The sequence below is a fragment of the Chionomys nivalis genome, chromosome 11 (assembly GCF_950005125.1).
Source record: "Chionomys nivalis chromosome 11, mChiNiv1.1, whole genome shotgun sequence".
NCBI classification, from domain to species: domain Eukaryota; kingdom Metazoa; phylum Chordata; class Mammalia; order Rodentia; family Cricetidae; genus Chionomys; species Chionomys nivalis.
In genome coordinates, this window is record NC_080096.1 from 61291285 (window position 1) to 61312796 (window position 21512).

A 21512-nucleotide genomic window follows, 5' to 3' on the forward strand; every position below is an offset into this window, starting at 1 on the left:
GAAGTAATCCTCTCACATGCCCAGCTATTGGAGGACTGAGGCACATTTCACATTGATTTGTTTTTTAAATGGTTATCAACAAGCATTTCCTGAGCCCCATCATGTGAGTAAAAGATACTATGCTGGTCACTTTATGTGTACAAAGGCAAGAGCCATAAAACACTCAACAAAGTGTAAATTATTTAGATGATATGTCAAAGTAATGTTCTGCTTGGACACAAACACTCTCGGAATTTTGTCCCTTTTTATGAAGAGTAATACAAAAGAGAAGTACCCAATTTTATTTTACCATAGACAGAGTAATATGTAAATTATTCCAGTCGAGCATGCGTTCATCAAGGAAGACCATGACACGCAGTGTGATGGGGATTCATCAGGAAAATGTATGGTAAGCTCAGGGGACCTGTGGTTTGTGCCTAGGACATGATGAACAGTAAGTAGGTATTGGACAGCTACTATAAAAGGAAGGCTCCTCCAATTAATATTAATTCAAATAGATCAGCATTTCTTTTTTTATGAAGCATATAAAGTTTTTATCTTGTCATTTTGTTCAAGACAGGATTTTACCATGACAGTTCTGTGGCTTAGCAGTCTGTGGAGCCACTGGCAGTGGGACCAGGATTTTTCCCTAGTGCATGAACTGAGTCTTTGGAGCCCATTCCCTATGGAGGGACACCTTGCTCAGCCTTGATGGGGGGAAGGAGCTTAATCCTGCTTCAACTTAATATGCCAGATTTTGTTGACTCCTTATGGGAGGCCTTACCCTTTCTGAGGAGTGGATGAGGTATGGGGAGGGGAAAAGGTAGGGGGGACCTTGGGTAGCGGAGGAAGGGGGGACTTTGATTGGTATGTAAAGTGGAATAAAAACTTTTAAATAAAAAAATTAAAATAAAAAAGTTTGGTGTTGGCCAAGCTGACACCATGGGTATTTTATGCTTCCCTTATTTAGTTCTATTAGTACCCAAAGGCCAAGGCTGGAGCTTATGATAAACACATAGAGAGTTCAATTGGCTCACTTAGAAAGCAGGCAGTATTTAGCAAAATGTAAAATGAGTGTTGCCTTGCATAAAATGTGGGTGAATTTGGAAGACAAATAGGAGAAAAATAAGTTTAGAGCGGGAAAGAGAACTAAAGCAAAGGAAGGTGGTGCTTTTTAACAGCTACCAGAGAGAACTTAGTCCAGGTAGTTTTTTTTTTTTCTTTTCTCATTTTTTTTATTCTTTTTTAATTAAAATTTCCAACTGCTCCCCGTTTCCCATTTCCCTCCCCCTCCTCCCACATATTGCCCCCTCCCCCCGCTCCCCTCCCCCTATCCCCACTCCTCTTCTCCTCCCCCTAGTCCACTCCCCCTCCCTCTCGATACTGAAGAGCAGTCCAAATTCCTAGTCCAGGTAGTTCTTAAAAGTGGAGTCTATCACTGCTCACGGACCACTGAGCTTCCCACCCCACATCCCGCAGTGTCTGCTCTTACAAGCTCCCGCATCCTCCAGGTTAGGCTCTCAGAAGCCCCTCCCGTCTTCCAGGGTCAGCTCCTTCAAGTCCTCCCATCCTCCAGGTTCGGCTCTCAGAAGCTCCCCGCATCCTCCAGGTTCAGCTCTCATAAGCTCCCCACATCTTCCTGGGGCAGCTCCTTCAACCCGACACCTGAATTCAGTTCCCCAGCTCCGGCTGCATTCTCCATCTCCTCAGAGTGTAGTTCTGCTGACAGCTGTCTCATCCTCCTCTCTCCCTGTAGTGTAGTGCACCAGCAAGCTGCACGCTCCACGCCGCAGTCTCAGGAAGGCACCAAAGAATCAGAGACCCAGGTGAGTTCTACCTGAGCATGGAATGGGATTCTGAATGTGCACTCTGTACCAGGCAGAGTAGAGTATGATCTATACATAAGAAACATCTCCTCATAATTGACATATTTCAAAGCTCAACTGAAGTAAATGCATAACTGATAAAATATGGTTGTATGTGGGCAAGAGAATCAGTATTTATTGTGCACCTACTAGTATGCCAGACATTGTCTTTATTTTACTCTTTCAACAACATTACAGTGGAGGTACTTCCATCTAAATATTAAAAACATCAAAACTGATTCTCAGAGTATCTGTACGAATAACAAATAACAGTGCCAGGATACATAAACAGGCCTCCATTATTGGAAAGTTTTGTATGTGGGCTCTGGGAGAACCTGGTGCTGACGTGTGAGGTGTGCGCTGGAAGACAGAACTAGTTAACAGGATTCTGAAATGACCAAAATAAACACTAGAGAGACCAAACACAGGCATCAAGGACATGATGATTAGAAGCATAATCAAATCGGATTATAAAGTAAAAGGGGATCTTATTGTGTGAGAACAGAGTGGAAACACATGGAGATGGGGCAGTTCGGGATCCTATTGTATACAGCTGCTTGAGTGCAGTGAGGTTTTTTAAACAGAGAGTATGTAATCAATACAAACAATACAATTTGAATAATATTATATTATTCAAATTTCAAATTGATGATATCATTAATTAAACAAATCATTATATAGAAAGCTCACCCCTCACTGAAAAAAAAAAACATATTTGGGTTTCTCTTTCCTTTTAACAAGCTATCAAATCATTACAGAGACTCTCACAGACATTTCTGACCTTCTCAATACCTCTGACAATGTTAGGCAGAATGACCTCTCCCTCACCTGTGTTCCCATGGACTTTCTATGCCTATTTTTGTGTTAGTTATGTTCCCAGGAAAGAACAGGAAACCACAAAGGCAGAGATCATGTCTTATCCACCTTAATCCACATGCTTCAAATGATGCTCATCCGGAAAATAAGATATAAAAATGATCTATACATAACAGACACAGCAGTGCTTGAATTCTGATGGAGACCATGCATACAGTCAGTGCTTTCCATACAAGGTGGTACAAAGTACTAACTCTATTTCTCTGATGTTTGAAACACCTATGTCAGCAGGCATTAATGTTCCCAGCTATTAGATAAGGAACAAATAGCAGCAGCTCACTGAAGTTAAAGATCTTACCCAAAAAACAGAGAAATTTGAATGATGAGACACTTGTCACCATTATTTCTAGTGCACAACATGCTGTCCCCTAAGATAAAGTAACCCATAAAGCCTAACTCTTGAATTTGTTACAACTTAAGTATCTTGGGGAAATACTAGAAGGACCCACTAAAGGCTCTGGAAAGCAAAGGAAAGTAAGCAGAGCTTAGAGAGGAGAGCAAGGTGTGCCCCCACAGAACTCTGGATCTCCTGCTTCTTTTTGTTTGTTCTTGCTCCCTTACATGGAGCTACATCTGGCCAGCTTACTAAATGGGGTACTGAAAGCTTGGGGTAGAGGACCATCTCCACTTCCCTTTCTCTCTTTCCCCACTTTGTTCTAAGGTGATGAAGGTGGGTCTTTTATCTATGTTTTGCTTTCATTGGTTAATTAATAAAGAAACTGCTTGCCTGATAGGTCAGAACATAGGTGGGTGGAGAAGACAGAACAGAATGCTGGGAAGAAGGGAGTGAGTCAAACGCCATGATTCCCCTTCCTGAGACTGACGCTGGCTAGACTCATGCTGGTAAGCCACAACCTTGTGGTGGCATACAGATTATTAGATATGGGTTAGTCAAGATGTGAGGGTTAGCCAATAAAAGGATGAAATTAATGGGCCAGGCAGTGTTTAAATGAATACAGTTTCTGTGTAATTATTCTTGGGCTAAGCTCGCCATGCGGGAGCCGGGTGGGACGAAAACCAGGCCTGTTTGCCTCATCACTACACTAAGGGAAGCCTCACTCTCAGCAACTATATGGCAGCATAGATAGATAAAACGCTAGCCTTTTATCCCAGCACCCAGGAGGCAGAGGCAAGCAAATCTCTGTGTGTTTCAAGTCATCCTGGTCTACAAGGCAAGTTCCAAGACAATTAGAGATGTTACACAGAGAAACCATGCAAGAAAAGAAAAGAAAAGAAAAGAAAGAAGGAAGGAAGGAAGGAAGGAAGGAAGGAAGGAAGGAAGGAAGGAAGGAAGGAAGGAAGGGAAAAGAGAAAAAAGAAAGAAACTTCTCTCTGAAATATCAGATAGAGACCGTTACAGAAAACCACAGTTAACAAATTAAGTCATGGAGCCCAGTCCCAACTGATACATCTGCAATAAAACTACTGCATCTAAAGTTTGGATCACAGAGGAAGATTCTAAGAGCCAGAGGGACAGGAAATTTTCTGAGACTGTGTCTCCTAGGAATGTCAGAAGCGAAATGCATAAAGTCTCATCAATATGACTGCCTAATATGAACTGAACAAGGACAATAGACATGCCAAAGTGGATGGAGAAAGTCTGTGAGGCTTCACCCTACACAAAGTACAGTCAACTAAGCAATGCTGAGAGTGGCAGAAACAGTATTCCCCAAAGAAGAACACACCAGCCAGTTACCCACACAGACAAGTAACATTACACAGTCTGAGTAGGTTGTATTTGTGTATTTTAAAGTAATATATATATATATTATATTTAGAAATATACATATATACATATACTAATGAAAAGACATGAGTTGTAAAAGAGCAAGAAAAAGAATACGGAATAGGAAAAGAGGAGGGAGAAATGGGGTAATTATATTACATCTCAAAAATAAAAAAAATATTTTTAAAATTGAGCATACACGGCTCATGTAGGAATTACTGAGTACTTGCATAAGGAAAATACATATCACTTCCATTTATCTTTTCTTGGTTAAGCAACTCACCTAGTAAGACCTAAATTGTAAGGCTAGGAGAAGTGCAATCACCCATGAGACCAGAAAGACAAGGAAAACTCCAGAATGCCTACCAGAGCAAACAAAGTGAGCAAAAACAGACTTACCAGTTCTCATCAAGAAAACCAATAAAATCTATGATAAATTGGAAGAATATCAGTATTCTAATGATTATAATAAGAATTATAATTCAAACCATACAATGTGAAAATGTTCAAGAAATAATCTAAACTTACACAACACAGCAAAATAAAGAAATTTTGTCACATTCCTAGAAAAGACAATAGGACTGGAAAGACAGCTCTGCCATTAAAGGCAGGGTCACAACTAAAAGTACAAGAAGACAATAAGTACACTGTCCTCCCAAAAAGGATTAACCAGTAAAATTATAAAACAAAGTCTAAAGTAGTTACTGACACTATTGAAATGAATGAAAGCACACAGTTTTTCAGCAGAGAAAATTATAAAAGAACAAATTGAAAATTTAGAAGTAGAAAACATATAACACTGAAATTAAATTTTTATTATATGTGTTCACAGCAGATATGACAGAGGAAATATATAGTGAACTTCTGTGAATTCACAGAATCCATCCAATTCAAACAACCAAGAAAGAAAATAATGGAAAAAGAGAGGGAAAAAGAAACCTTGAATAGAGTTTTGCACCAACTTGGTCCTGCAGAGATTCTGAGAACTAATGGTGGAAGACCTCCCACATCTAGGGAAAGATATAAATGTAGAGATTCAAGAAACTCACTGAATAGGACAAACTCCACTCACTACCCCTCAGAAACCTAATAACTAACTAATATGCATTGGCATGTTAAAATCAAACTAGGAAAAACTGACAGGAAAATCTGGAATGAAAGCAGAGAAAAGATGAGATAGCAGATGTAGGAGACAATCACTTGATGACTGGAGAGGTCACACCAGAAATACGTAGGAGAAAACATTTACAGTGTGGGGAGACTACTGTCAATATGGAATGTCATATTCAATGAAAACATTTTCTACAAATAAAGTTAAATAAAAATATTGTAAAATGAAAGAGAAATAAGAAAATCCATTAAAATATTTAATCTCTAAAACAAATACTAAGAGAATTATGCCTAGCTGTTAAAATAAAAATATCTGAAGGCCCTTTCAATGTGTGTATGTATGTATGTGTGTGTGTGTGTATACACTGAAATGAAAAAGTATAGTGTATTGAACAGAATTTTGAAAGTATATATAATATATATGTCAGTTATGATATAATCATGAGAAAACAAATAACTTACATCCTAGTAAGGATTTTTATTTCTGAGATTATAATACAATCACATTATTTCTCCCACTCTTCATCCCTCTCTCTAAATCTTTTCATATTCCCCTCCTAATTTCTCTTTCAAATTCATTAACTCTTTTTTCATTAATTGTTGTTGCATGCATTTATGGCTAAGATTATAAATATAAACTCCTAAATAAGCCTGCTCAGTCTAGGCAAATTTACTTATATGTACGTTTTCAGGGCGAAATGGGCTAATCATTGGTATTGGGTAACTAGTTGGTGTACTCTTCCTTAGAAAAGTTTTCCTGCTCTCAGCATTCCTTAGTTGCCTGTAGTTCTCATTCCCCATCCACTGTGGCCTGTCTATTGTAGTTGTCCTTGGTTAGCTCACATTAGGGCCGTCAGTTGGTTGGTGAGACTTTATGGCTTGTAGTGTATGACATTACTAGGGGACACAGTCTCACAGCTAATTCCATGATTCTCTCTGGCTCTTCCAATCTTTTAGCCCCTCTTCCAAAACGTTCCCTGAGCTTAAGATGAGGAAATGTTTTGTAGCTGTATCCATTAGAACTGAGCTTCACAATTCAGCTTTTTGATTGGTGTGGTTTTCTGTAATGATCCTTGATGGGTCATAAGGACTTCCTTGTAAGGTTTTATGCCTTTCTTGATGGTGTTAATAACAACATTAAGATAATTAGATATGTATATACCTATAGATCACTAAAATAATAGAGATATATAAAAAGCCAGTAGACAAACTAAAATGGAATGCTGAAATAAATTCAAATAATCAAAGAGAAAACATAAAGAGAACACAAAAGAAATCAACATTTTCCCCTTTTTATTGATTTTATTGAGCTATACATGTTTCCCTGCTCCCCTCCCCTCCTCTCCCCTCTCCTTCTGCCCACTCCCATGGTCCCCATGCTCCCTATTTACTCAGGAGCTCTTGTCTGTTTCTACTTCCCATGTAGATTACAACCATGTAAGTCTCTCTTAGGGTCCTCATTGTTGTCTAGCTTCTCTGGGACTGTGAATTGTAGGCTGGTTTTCTTTGCTTTATATCTAAAAGCCACTTATGAGTGAGTACATGTGCTCTTTGTCTTAAATGTTCCTCGACTGAAGAATGGATAAGGAAAATGTGGTACATTTACACAATGGAGTACTACACAGCAGAAAAAAATAATGACATCTTGAAATTTGCAGGCAAATGGATGGATCTAGAAAACATCATATTGAGTGAGGTAGCCCAGACCCAGAAAGACAAATATCATATGCACTCACTCATAAGTGGCTTTTAGACATAAAGCAAAGAAAACCAACATTTTTTTTATTTCCGCTTCCTCCCCGCCTCCCATTTCCCTCCCTCTTCTCCCGCCCCTCTCCCCCCCCAACTCCTCTTCTCCTCCCTCTCCAGTCCCAAGAGCAGTCAGGGTTCCCTGCCCTGTGGAAAGTCCAAGGTCCTCCCCCCTCCATCCAGGTCTAGGAAGGTGAACATCCAAACTGTCTAGGCTCCCACAAAGCCAGAACATGAAGTAGGATCAAAACCCCGTGCCATTGTCCTTGGCCTCTCGCAAGCCTATCAGCAACCTATTAATTATAAATGCCCTAATTACTTAACTAAAAACCAGAGAGTAAAAATACATAAAGGAAAATCAACATTCCTGATGGAGGAAGGTCATTGGTTAAAAAATAAAGAAAATGCTTGGCCCTCATAGGTTAGAACATAGGTGGATGGAGTAAACAGAACAGAATGCTGGGAGGAAGAGGAAGTGAGCTCAGACTCGATAGCTCTCCTCTCTGGGGCAGATGCGATGAAGCTCCAACCCAGGATGGACGTAGGCTAGAATCTTCCCGGTAAGCGCACCTTGGGGTGCTACACACATTATTAGAAATGGGCTAGTCCAGGTGCGAGAGTTAGCCAAGAAGAGGCTAGATACAATGGGCCAAACAGTGTTTAAAAGAATACAGTTTGTGTGTTGTTATTTCGGGGCATAAGCTAACCAGGAGACCAGGAGCTGGGGCGGCAGGAACACAGCCCGCAGCTCCTACTACACATTCCTTTCTACAAGAAACTTACAGTAAATATAAAACATCATCAGGTACAAAGAAAAAGATTGGGAAAAGACATGCTATGAACTGAAATGAAAAAGTATAGTGTATTGGACAGAATTTTGAAAGTCTATATTTAGGGGTCTTAAGACAATAGACCACAGGAATCACTCCTACCTTAGGACTCTCCGGACCCTCAGAATATACTGCCTCTGTCTCACATCCAGCTGCTAAATATTTGAAGAAATGTAAACTCACTATGGTTTGGAAAGGATCAGTTCCCACATACCCACCCACATCTTACCTGAAGAGCTTTTGTCAAGGTAACCAGTGGCTGCCACAGGTCAGACCTAAAGGATATTTCAACCTCTGTCCTGCTGGGCTTCCAAAGCAATGCCACTACTGACTACAGAGTCTTCTTGCAACATGTTGTCCCCAGGGTTTACTTTTGGCTTTTCTTTCACATCCTCCTTTATAAGTCGAATTTTCCAAGTTTTATCCTCGGGCATTTTTTGACTGAATTTTAAGAATGAGTTAATGAAAAACTAGAGGAAGACAGGCCTCAGAAGCATCAAGGAGTTCAGTTTTTGGTATACACTGATGTGCTCGTCGACGGAAAAGTACACACTCAAGCTACAGTACAAAGCAGAACAAAATGTGCCACAGAAAGTGCTAGCAAATAACCTTCCTGAGGTGATGCAATCAATCTGCTACCTGGATAAAGGTGACTAAACTAACAGCACACACACACACACACATGTGCACACACACACAGACACACACACACACACACACACACACCACCCATCTACTCACTAAGTATATGGCCAAGTCCAAAGTATTTGAACAACTCAGTCAACTTTCCAATATCTGTGTCAGGAAGCAGTATCACCACCCTCATTTTCAGTAGAAAATTCTGAGATCCAAACCCTACTGTTAGCAAGACAGAACTAGAACCTATGTACCAGATGTTGCTGAGGCAACCTGTCCTTCTAACGTGGATGTGACTTAGAATCCTAAAGCTGATTACTACACCTAAGGACAACAAGGAAGCAGTGAAGGCATTGTACTTATAAAATGAACCACTAAACTAGCAAAAATAACCACCTATGTCTAGATTTCTTACTGTAAAAATAAGACCCTGTACAATAAAAATACTGCATTTTCAAAAGTAACAGAAATGCACTTACTAAGTGGGTTATAATTTATAACTATAATTTTATGTTATAAAAGATTATGTTAATTTTTGTAATGTATACTTAGTAGAATTCCAAATGGATACACATCTCAAAGCTCATGCATGCTCTTAACCCAGCAAACACTATTGCCTCTCATCCATATAAGATAAAGTCTAAGGTTTGCTCTACCCCCTCCCTCAAAGTTTTAAGAGGTTCAGATTAGAAAGAGCACGTGCAAATGCCTTGACATTTTGGAAAAAGTGCTGCTCAACAAAGGACATAAACAAAAGAGCACACATACGTGGAGACACCGAACTCTCCAGGATGATGTCACATCACCAGGAGGAGGATGCACGGTGCATGTGTTCCCTGCTTGAGAACCACAGCGAGAAGGAGCGCATCTCCCATGCAAGGTGAGGACAGTGTTTGCAGACCTGACAGGCAGTTCGGGTATGAGGCTGAGTACAATTTCATCAAAAAAGAAATTTTTAAAAAAAATAACAATTCGAGAAACAATTTCTGTTCACCGAGTTTTGCCTTTCTTAAAATGCAAGCAATTCGTTTTATGTGACTGATAGTAGCAAGTAATAAGAATTGGTACAGCCCAACTAGTTACCAGAGCTAACCAGTACAATACAGTACTAACAAATGAGAGAAGAGAACAAACATGGAGAAAGGTCAATATGTAAATTCAGATGTTCAAATGTGCAGTGTTCCCTCTTTCATCTTAATTTATCTTAGTAGAGGTCAAAGTATCATTAAACTCTCATTAAGAATCTAATAAAGGCATATAAAATTGAACTGACACTCTAGGTCCCAAGTAACTGGCTTTTGATATATTAGATAAATTCCTAATATTTGTCTTTATAAACACTAGATATCAGCTGTAGCCAGACTGCTCTTGGCCCAGGTGTCGTTGCGGCAGTGAAGAGCACCTCAAACGTGCTTGTATTCACAGAGCTTATCCGGGGTTCAGCGGAGGTCAGGGAGCAAACAGACTGTAAGCACATGCATAAAATACCCCATGGGTCAGGGGATGACAGGAGCTATGGCAAAAACAGTGCAGCAAGAAAGGGAGAGTGGGGCAGGGAGAGGCAGAGAAGATTGGGACAAGGAGGGAGGGGTTGGTTGGTGACTGCGGTTCCAAACACCACAGTCCCAATGGCTGGGTTGTTAAGAGCACTGGCTGCTCTTCCAGAGGACCAGGGTTCAATTCCCAGCACCCACATGACAGCTCACAAGTGTATGCAAATCCAAACACCACAGTCCCAAAGGTGTCACTGAAATGCTGGCAGTGGAACTGAAACGGGAAAGAAAGCAGAGCCGAACCACAGTTCTCACCCACTAAGGTCAGCCAGGGTAACTCCTGTGCTGCTAAATGGCATCCTTTATAAGAGGTCTACAGCTGAGTCTAAAAACTGTGGTTTTTACTTAGAAGTCACCCCACACATTATAACCAAACCCAAACAGGAAAACATCCACTCCAATTACTAACAACCCTCTGAGCATTTGTTACATCTCAGTACATCACAAATATATTCATTTTATAAAATTCCCCAAATGCACATCCCAAAAGCAGAATTTTTTACTTTTAGTTTTAAATTAGCCCAAATTTCATCACTGCTAAAATTTTAAGACATACAATGAGTGCTGAAGCGGAATTTTAATCATACAGATGAATCACAACATGCATCTTTAGATAGGCATGTATTATGAATAAGTCTCGTTTTCTACAGAGAATAATCACATGTTCTAATTACCATTTTGGTTATACGCATAATTAATAATATTCTGTCTTAATGGGACACACTGAATCTTCAGACAGTTATAAGCTGTAACTATGCATACTACCAAACCCAACTGTCAGTGCAATGCCAAACAAAGGAGCCCTGCTGTAGTGCCTGAGAGTGATAGCAATATGCATATCTCCGGACAGGATACAGTGGAAAAATTAATTGCTTTTTTCCCCTCTCTACTGTTCCTCCATACTAATTTTATGTATATGACTGATCACTTATCCTAAATTACATACACAAACACTCACACACAGATATAGCCAAATGATCTTAGGAGCAATAAAAACAGAAATATACATGGGACCAAAGACCCAAAGAAGACAAAACCATTTTGGTCAGAACTTACTGATTGTAAACTTTCATTCTCTCTCAGACAAGCTGTGTGGAGCTCGGATTTCAGAGTTGCGATGTGATTTCGGTGCGATGTCATTTCCTTCTCTAATGTGGAGATTCTAGCGCTTGCAAGCTGGTAGACATCCATGAAACTTTTAATCATGGCCTTGAGAAACAAAAATAATGTCACTTACAATCCAAATGAAGTTGTCTCCAAAACATAATGTCTGTTATTTGAAAGCAAAATCATTACAATTAACAAATAAACACCTTTTTTATATTGAAAATAGTCACTGAGAAAGCCTAGGAACGGGATGGAGAGATAGCTCTGTGGGGAAAGCGCTTGCTGCAGGAGAGTAAGAAGCAGAGTTCAACCCCCAGCACCCATGCAAAAAGTTAGGGATGGTGTTGCACATTTACAACTTCAGTTTGGGGGGACATGGGAGGATTCATGGGGATCACTAGCCAGCAGGCTACCTTAACACTGTCTCAAATAACAAGGTGAATGGCCCCTAAGGAACAAGACTGGCTCAACATGTGCACATGCACACATACACCTCCACATGCACACACGTACTTGCACACAGGGATGCGCACATATACAGAGAGATAGAAAGTTTTGGGAAAAGACAATTGAGTCTTTATTTCAGAGGCTTTATTTAAATCAGATGTACTGTGATCTATTGTGCTTAAAATTCAGAACACAGGTTTTAAATATGGCACACTTACTTTCTGTACTAAAATTAGATTCAGGTTGTAATTTGACCTAAATTTCAATCTTATAAGAGACAACACATGGGTATATGAATAACATATTAATATTTCATAATGAGCTGAGTTAGTAAAACTTCTAATCTACCTAACAAATGTTTTGAAACAAAGACTTCAAATAATCCTGTGAGTAACTGCTGAATCCTATATTGAGAGAAAAGTGTCCTCTGTCCACCATATAACACAGAGGCATCCTCAGATACAATCTGCATAGTAATAACAATACAAGCAGCTGCTGGCTATCTTACCATCTTCCCTAAATAGTGCAGACTGGGGATTTGCTAAGCTCTGCAACATGGTTTAACCATATTCTATATACTTTTCCTTATAAAAGAAACCTTCAGTGAATTTTAACCCAAAGGGATTCTATTGTACCCCCTTCAACTAATCTTACAAAATGCTTTAAGTACATCAACATTAATTCAAACACTTCAAAGATATGTTCAAAAACAATACTATAGCATTTATGAAGGAAATGTTCCTACTATAGACATATCACGCATTGAGCGATAGAGTCTAAGAATGTGCAAATTACATTCAGTCTGATGGGCTAAACTGAAAAGGCCTTGAGAGACCAGGTATTTATTTTAGCAATTCTGAATGCATGTGGAGAATAATTTAGTGAACAAGTAAGAAATAGTGTTCAGTGTCTGAAAAGCAGAAGTAGGCTAGTTACTAGAAAATTCGGAGGTTTCCCCTAATAAATTCCTATTTGCCCTCAAACATCCTTCTGAGACAGCAGCTCTTTCAAGAACCATCTACAAAGCCTCAAAACTGTTCTTAGTGTCTGTCCTCACTCCCCGTGGGCTGCTCACACCAGCTTTGGTAGTCGCATTCACTGGAGATATTTAGTACGTTACATGTTTTTCTTGTATGTCAGACAAGCAGTCTGTGAGGCCAGGCTCAATGTCTACAAGTTTGTATCCCAGAGTGTAGTTCATAGAGTATTTGAGCAAATGGGCGAAGTAACAACCTCTGAAGCATGCATTAACTAGAAATTAGAAGAAATGAAGAACTGCAACCTACCTATTTGTATAAATTACCTTATAGAAAGGAATAAAGGTATTTGGAAAATATCATTTTAATATCCAACCTAATGGATAAAGTATTAATCACATTTTTCTCAAGCTGGAAGGGAAAAAAGCATAGCTATAGATATAAAACAGGCTACCTAAATGTAAATTCTCTGCTGAACAGTAAATCATGATACCACCTGGGGTGTGGGAAGATCTCGTGTGTCCTAGCCTACCCCACCTTGAGTCATTTTAAAGTAAGTTTATATCTAATAATAACGGGTATTTCCTGAGATGCCAAAAGTCTGTAAAACTCAGACAGAAATGAGGCTGGATACTTCAGCAGTAGAGTGCATAAGGTTTGCATTTGTCACCAAGGTGGCAAAAACATCCAATTACATCTGTTTCTTTCTATGTCCAATCTCTCTTCGTTGTTCTAAGTTCATTCTCTTCTCCAAATTCACCCAGTTCTTGCTCTGTTACATACATAGCACTGTGTTCTCAGAAAATATGATACAATCTCCAGGGCCTTTATCTCCTCCCTTGCTATATAAAATAGGAATAAAAGAAACTTTACTCTCTACATCCAAAACTATTGTGAGATCCATACAACTAAAATACATAATGTTTATTAGTTATTTACTACAATCAACAACTATTATTACATCTCTTTATAGTAATAAGATAGGACAAATACTGTCTTTAATTTTTCAGGGTAAAGCAGAAGGATATTACCAAGTGAGCAATATGGCAATGAGATTGAAACCAGGGAACATATAAAGCAAAGCTGTTCCCCTACACCTCTAATTGTATTGTATTGTATTGTACTGTATTATATCTCTTATAAGACATGCTTCTAAAATAATAAACTCCTGAACCTCACTGTAATACTATTGTTCTATTTTAACTTCTGCACTGAAATCCTAATGACACAACCTCTGGTAGGTGATTCACATATGTGTGTATACACACATATAAATGCAAGTACATATGAATATATTCTTGCTATATAAGGATATAAATGTATAAATGACTGTAAACATTCATATAACTTAATGAAAATGAGAATTATTTTCAATCAGTAAAATGCTCTTATATTATCATTTCAATGTTGTCACAAAAGTTACAACCTTTAATATTTTGAGATGAAACAGTTCAACATTTTTTCATATTTTGTATTATTTTTATTGAGCTATATATTTTTCTCCACTCCCCTCCCTTCCTCCACAATCCTCTTCTACCCTCTCCCACAATCGCCATGCTCCCAGTTTACTCGGGAGATGTTGTCGGTTTCTAATTCCCATGTACATTAGATTCATGTATGTCTTTCTTAGGATGTTTTGTTGTTGAGGTTCTCTAGGATTATGAATTGTAGGCTGGTTTTTCTTTGATTTATGTCTAAAATCCACTCATAAGTGAATACATATTATATTTGTCTTTCTGGGTCTGGTTACCTCACTCAATATGATGTTTTCTGGATCCATCCATTTGCCCTCAAATTTCAACATGCCATTGTTCTTTTTCTGCTGTGTAGTACTCCAATGTGTAAATGTACCACATCTTCTTTATCCATTATTCTGTTGAGGGGCATTTAGGTTGTTTCCAGCTTCTGGCTATGACAACTATGACAACTATAATGCTGCTATGAACATAGCTGGCCATGTGTTCTTGTGGTATGATTGGGTGTCCTTGTGGTATGACTGAACATCCTTTGGGTATATGCCCAAAAGTGGTATTGCTGGGTCTTGAGGTAGGTAGTTTCCTAATTTTCTGAGAAAACACCATACTTATTTCCAAAGAGACTGTACCAGTTTACATTCCCACCAGCAATAGAGGAGTTTTCCCTTTACGCTACATCCTCTCCAACATAAGCTATCATCAGGGTTTTTTATCTTGGCCATTCATACAGGTATAAAATGGCATCTCAGAGTTGTTTTGATTTGCATTTCTCTGATGACTAAGGATGTTGAGCATTTCCTAAAGTGTCTTTCAGCCAATACCAGGCTGTTTTCAGTATTGTAGCTCTGTAGTAGAGTTTGAAGTCAGGGATTGTGAAACCTCCAGAAGTTGTTATTTTGTTGTTTGGGTTTTGTTTGTTTGTTTGGTTGGTTGTTTTTTTTGTTTTGTTTTTATTGTACAGGGTTGTTTTGGTTATCCTGAGGATTTTTTTTTTCTGTTTTTCTATATGAAATTGAGTACCGTTCTTTTGAGGTCTGTGAAGAATTTTGCTGGGATTTTGATGGGCAATGCATTGAATCAGTAGATTTCTTTTGGTAAGATTGCCACATTTACTATGTTAATTCTACCTACCCAAGAGCATGGGCGATCTTTTTATTTTCTGGTATCTTCTTCAATTTCTTTCTTCAAAGATTTAAAGTTCTTGTCATACAAGTCTTCCACTTGTTTGGTTAGAGTTACTCCATGATATTTTATGCTATTTGTGGCTATTGTGAAGGGTGATGCTTCTCTGATTTCTTTCTCAGCCCATTTATCATATGTGTAAAAGATTTTTTTTTCTAGTTAATCTTGTATCCTGCTACACCACTGAAGGTGTTTATGAGTTGTAAAAGTTCCTTGGAGGAACTTTTGAGGTCACTTATATAAATTATCATATCATCAGCAAATAGTGAGAATTTGACTTCTTTTCTGATTTGTATCCCCTTGATCTTTTTTTGTTGTCTTATTGCTCTACCTAGAACCTCAACTACTATATTGAATAGAGATGGAGAGAGTGGACAACCCTGTCTTGTTCCTGATTTAAGTGAAATCGCTTTGAGTTTCTCTCCATTTAGTTTGATGTTGGCTGTTAGCTTGCTGTATATTACCTTTATTATGGTTAGGTATGCTCCTTGTATCCCTATTCTCTCCAAGACCTTTATCATGAAGGGATATTGTATTTTGTCAAAGGCATTTTCAGTATCTAATGAGATGATCATGAGGAGTTTTTTTTTTTTCAGTTTGTTTATATGGTGGATTACATTGACAAATTTTCCTATGTTGAACTATCCCTGCATCTGTGGGATGAAGCCAACTTGATCATGGTGGATGATGGTTCTGATGTGTTCTTGGGTTCAGTTTGCCAGTATTTTACTGAGTATTTTTGCATCAATGTTCATGAGTGAGACTGGTCTGTAATTCTCTTTCTTAGTAATGTCTTTGTGTGGTTTGGGTATCAGGGTAATTGCAGTCTCATAAAGAGAGTTTGGCAATGTTCCTTCTGTTTCTATTGTGTGGAACAATTTGAAGAGCATTGGTATTAGTTCTTGTTTGAGAATCCTGTAAAATTCCACACTGAAACCACAGGTCCCGCGCTTTGCTTGGTTGGGAGACTTTTGATGACTGTTCCTATTTCTTTAGCAGTTATAGGTCTACTTAATTTGCTTATCTGATCTTGATTTAATTTTGGTAAGTGATATTTACTCAGAAAATTGTCCATTTCCTTTAAGTTTTCCAATTTTGTGGAGTACAGGTTTTCAAAGTATGACCTGATGATTCTTTGGATTTCCTCCATGTCTGTTCTTATGTCTTTTTTTTTTGTTTCTGATTTTGTTAATTGAATATTCTCTCTCTGCCTTTCAGTTTGAATAAAGGTTTGTCTATTTTATCAATTTTCTCAAAGAGCCAACTCTTTGTCTCATTGATTCTTTATATTGTTTTCTTTGTTTCTATTTTTCTGATTTCAGTTCTCAATTTGATTATTTCCTGTCGTCTAGTCCTCTTGGGTAAGTTTGCTTCTTTTTGTTCTAAAGTTTTTGTGTATTCCTTTAACTCACTAGTGTGGTATTTTTCCAGTTTCTTCATGTAGGCATTTCATCTTAACACTACTTTTATTGTATCCCATAAATTTGGGTATGTTATGTGGTCATTTTCATTGAATTTTAGGAAGTCTTTGATTTCTTTATTTCTTCCTTGACTCATTGGTGATTCAGGTGAGCATTGTTTAATTGTCATGTGTTTAGGGATTTCTGAACTTAGTGTTGGTGTTGAATTCTAATTTTAAGCCACGGTGATCTGATAAGAAACATGGGGTTATTCCAATTTTTTTTTATCTGTTGATGTTTGCTTTGTGCCTAGTATGTAGTCAGTTTTTGAAAAGCTTCCATGAGGTGCTGAGATGAAGATATATTCTTTTATGTTTGGATGGAATGTTCTATAGATGTCTGTTAAGTCCATTTGAGTCATAACATCTGTTAGTTCCCTTACTTCTCTGTTAAGTTTCTGTCTGACAGATCTGTACAGTGGTGAAAGTGGGGTGTTAATGTCTCCCACTCTTAATGTGTGGGGTTTCATTTGTGATTTAAGCTTTAGTAGTATTTCTTTTACACATGAGAGTGCCCTTGTATTGGGGGCATAGAAGTTCAGTATTGAGATTTCCTCTTGATGGATTTTTTTTCTGTGACTAATATGAAATGTCCTTTTTTTTAAAAAAAAATCTCTTTTGATTGATTTTAGTTTGAAGTCGATTTTGTTAGATATTAGGATAGCTACAACAGCTTGGGTCCACTTGATTGGAAAAACTTTTCCCCTTTATTCTGAGGCAATGTCTGTCCTTGAGGTTGAGCTGTGTTTCCTATATGCAGCAGAAGGATAGATTCTGTTTTCATATCCAATCTGTTAACCTGTGTCTTTTTATAGGTGAGTTGAGCCCATTTATACTAAGGTATATTAATGGCCAGTGATTGCTAGTTCCTGTTATTTTAGTTTTTACTATTGGTGATGTTATTGTGCGTGCTTTTCCATTTTTTAGGATTTGCTGTTGTGAGATCATCTATTGTCTGTGTTTTTGTGGATATAGCCAACTTACTTGAGTTATAGTTTTCTTTCTAGTACTTTGTACAGGACTGAGTTTATGGCTAGGTATTGGTTAAATATGGTTCTGTCATGGAATATCTTGTTTTGTCCGTCTATGATGATTGAAAGTTTTGCTGGGTATAGTAGTCTGGGATGGCATCTGTGGTCTCTTAATGTCTGCATAATGCTTCATCAGGACCTTCTGGTTTTCATTGTTTCCATTGAGAAGTCAGGTGTAATTCTGGTAGATCTGCCTTATATGTTACTTGGCCTTTTTACTTTGCAACTCTTACAATTTTTTCTTTATTCTATATGTTCTATTTAGTGTTCTGTAAGCTTCTTTTATTTTCACATACATATCTTTCTTTAGGTTGTGAAAGTTTTCTTCTATGATTTTGCTGAATATATTTTCTGTGCTTTTGAGTTGGACTTCTTCTTCTACCCATACTTTTCTTAGGTTTGGTCCTTTCATGGTGTCCCATATTTTCTGGATATTTTGTGTTAAGCTTTTGTTAGATTTAACATTTTCTTTGACCAATGAATTATTTCCTCTATTGTATCTTCAGCACCTGAGATACTTGAGATTCTCTCTTTCATCTCTTGTATTCTGCTGTTTATGCTTGCAGATCATTTTCCCATATTTTCCCTTCCCAGAATTCCCTCGAATTCTGTTTGCATTATGGTCTCTATTTCAGTTTTCAAGTTGAATTCTTTCTTTCACCTGTTTGGTTGCTTTTTCTTGACTTTCTTTAAGAGACGTGTTGATTTGTTCCAATTTTTTGTTTGTCTTTTCCTCCATTTCTTTGGGAGAATTTTTCATTTCAAGGGCCTCAAACATTTTCCTAAAGTTATTTTTTTGGTCATTTTCTTCTGTTTCATCTGTATCATGTTCAAGTCTTGCTGTTTTACAGTCACTAGTTTTTGTTGGTGTTGTGTTGCTCTTTGTGGTGTTGAGTATGTTCTTACCTTGTCTACCCATCTTTTCCTCCAATTTTTGTAACTGAGGCCGTGTCTCTGATGATCACTCTTCCAGGTACCAGTGGCTCAGTTTGCTCCTCGTGGTGGAGTGGGGGCCACAGTTCCAGTCACCCCAGAGGTCACTCAGCATTCCCAGAGGTTGCTTGGCACTCCCAGAGGTTATTCTGCAATCCTAGAGGTTGTTTGGGCCTGTTCCCATGGAGGCTGCTGGCTTGGGCCTGCTCCTGCGGATATCCCTAGCTTGACCCTGCTGCTGCAGAGGTCACCGGCCTGGGCCTGGTTCCATCGAGGTCATTGTCTCAGGCCTGGTCCTGCAGAGGTGACTCACTTGGGTCTGGTCTTGAGGAGGTCACTTACGTGGGCCTGCTCCAGCAGAGGCCCAGTTCAATATTTTAAAAGCAATCCTGCTTCCTAAATTTGTAGAAAGTATTTCCTGAATTCTCAGATGTAAAATGAATAGATAATATGAGATCCTACAAATCTCATTTTACAAACATAAAACATTTAAGGCCTTAAAAGACAGTTCCTCCAACTTGCATAGGGTTTTCGGTTTGACCCAAGATCTCAAACGAACCAAAAAAATATAGCACAGGATGCCAGTGAACAGTAAGTTCCTTGACAAAGACAAAGGTGCCCCATTGGCATAAGACAAAAATAATAATCCAAATTAACCAGGGGTGGAGGGAACAAGGAGCATGTAGGTAGAGGCTGCCTGTCTGTCCCAGCCACCCAGAACCAAAATAATTACATAGAAACCATATCATTTAAAACACTGCTTGGCCCATTATCTCTAGCTTCTTATTGGCTAACTCTTACATATTTATTTAAGCCATTTCTATTAATCTGTGTATTGCCATGCGGCTGTTGCTTACTGGATAATGTTCTGGCATCTGTCTCTGGCGGGGCTCCATGGCTTCTCTCTGACACTTCACCTCCTTTTTCCTAGCATTCAGCTTAGTTTCCCCCACCTAGCTCTGTTCCCCTATAGCTCTTCTATAAGTCCAAAGCAGTTCCTTTATTCATCAATTGTAATCTCAGCATACAGAGGGAAATCACACATCACCCTCCCTTTTCTGTTTAAATAAAAAGGAAGGTTTTAACTTTAAAATAGGAAAAATACATATAACAAAACATATATCTAGCAAGAATTACAGTTACAATATTTATATCTACTTTATCTTTTATCATAACTAAGGAAAACTATGACTATAAATTCTTCAACTCCATCAAAGACTACAGAAGGATATAATATTATCTAAGTATACAGGAAATACACTTACAAAACTCTAGAAATGACAGAAACATCTCACTGCCTGGACAGTCACCCAAAGTTCTTCTGTACCATTAGTGTTATTCCCCAGAAGGCCCCTGAGCGTAGCTCGCCTGGGGAACTACATTTCCCAGGAGCCACTAGCGTTCCACGCAAAGGCTGCACAGGCACAGAACGTGGCGTTTGAGGCACGCACGCACGCACGTGGGGGACCCTTTAAAAGGCTGAACCACCGTCTGTTCGCTCTCTTTTTCCCCTTCTCTCCTGCATGCAAGAAATAAACCTCGCGCGCCACGTGGGTTTTGTTGTGTCTTGCATCTTCCTTTCGCGGCTAAGAAGACTAACAAGACGAAGAACAAGACAAGACAAAAGCAGAGAAGAACAATTAGGTTATCCATCTTTAGCCTACAGGCCCAAAGTATCCAGCAGACTTTTCCACAAAGCAAAAAATTTCAAAGACAGTTCTGCCTCTATTGGCAGTTTGTCAGTCACTTTCTTCTGTGTCCTTCAGAATGTCTAGCAGACTCTTTGATGAAGTAGGAACCATCTCTCACCTTTAGGCAAGTTTAGCAGTCATTTTTCTGCGGGTCCTGCATGTCCAGTTCACTAAGCAGTCCAGGAAAGAGCAGTTTCTTGCTCAAATGGCTAACCAACTCTATAAGGAGCCTCTTCAATGCCCATCTTTCATTTGAAGTAGACTGGTGCTAGCAGGAACAGATGTGTTTCATTGTCATGAAAAGTCCTAAATTCTTAAACATTTTAAATGACATACTCTGTAGTCTTTGAAAGGTTTGAAGAATGCCTATCCATCTGAAATACATATCTTTTCATCTAGAAAATCTAACCAACGTGACTACAAGCTTGACTGTTATAGATGATTATCTATTAACCTATATTTCTTAGATATACATTACATTTTTAAGTGAGCTACATAAACACAATACTTTAATCAAGTGCAGAAATACGTATACAAACATAACAAAATTGATCTTAAATTTGTATCAATAGAGCAAGATCCATACCAAAGCAAATCTCTATAGCATATTCCCCTTTAAATAAAAACAAATAGTTATAGATAATATTTGGAAATATGGGCATAGTTCTGTCCATACATTTTCCTGCTGTTTATTGGGCAATGTAATTTTTGGGGGATGTTCATGGTGACCTTTCAGGAGATCTTGGTGCATCAAACCACATTAGCCTGGAATGAATCCACAGGTTCTCCTCCTCTGTGGAAACAAAAGAAGAACCTCTTTTCCAAAGCAACATATCCTTACACCCAAATTCTGAAGTCAAAATACCTTTATAATATGCATGCTGGT

At 38.5% G+C, this 21512-nt stretch overlaps 1 protein-coding gene across 2 annotated transcripts in view; it reads right to left on the reverse strand.

Moving 5' to 3' along the window:
* Positions 1-21512, reverse strand: part of Ccdc171 (coiled-coil domain containing 171) — a 339088-nt gene that overhangs the window by 52095 nt on the left and 265481 nt on the right. For both annotated transcript variants that reach the window (XM_057784865.1, XM_057784864.1), the window contains exon 24: positions 11381-11533. In XM_057784865.1, coding sequence (XP_057640848.1) covers positions 11381-11533 — 153 coding nt within the window. The remainder of the gene's footprint in view (positions 1-11380; positions 11534-21512) is intronic.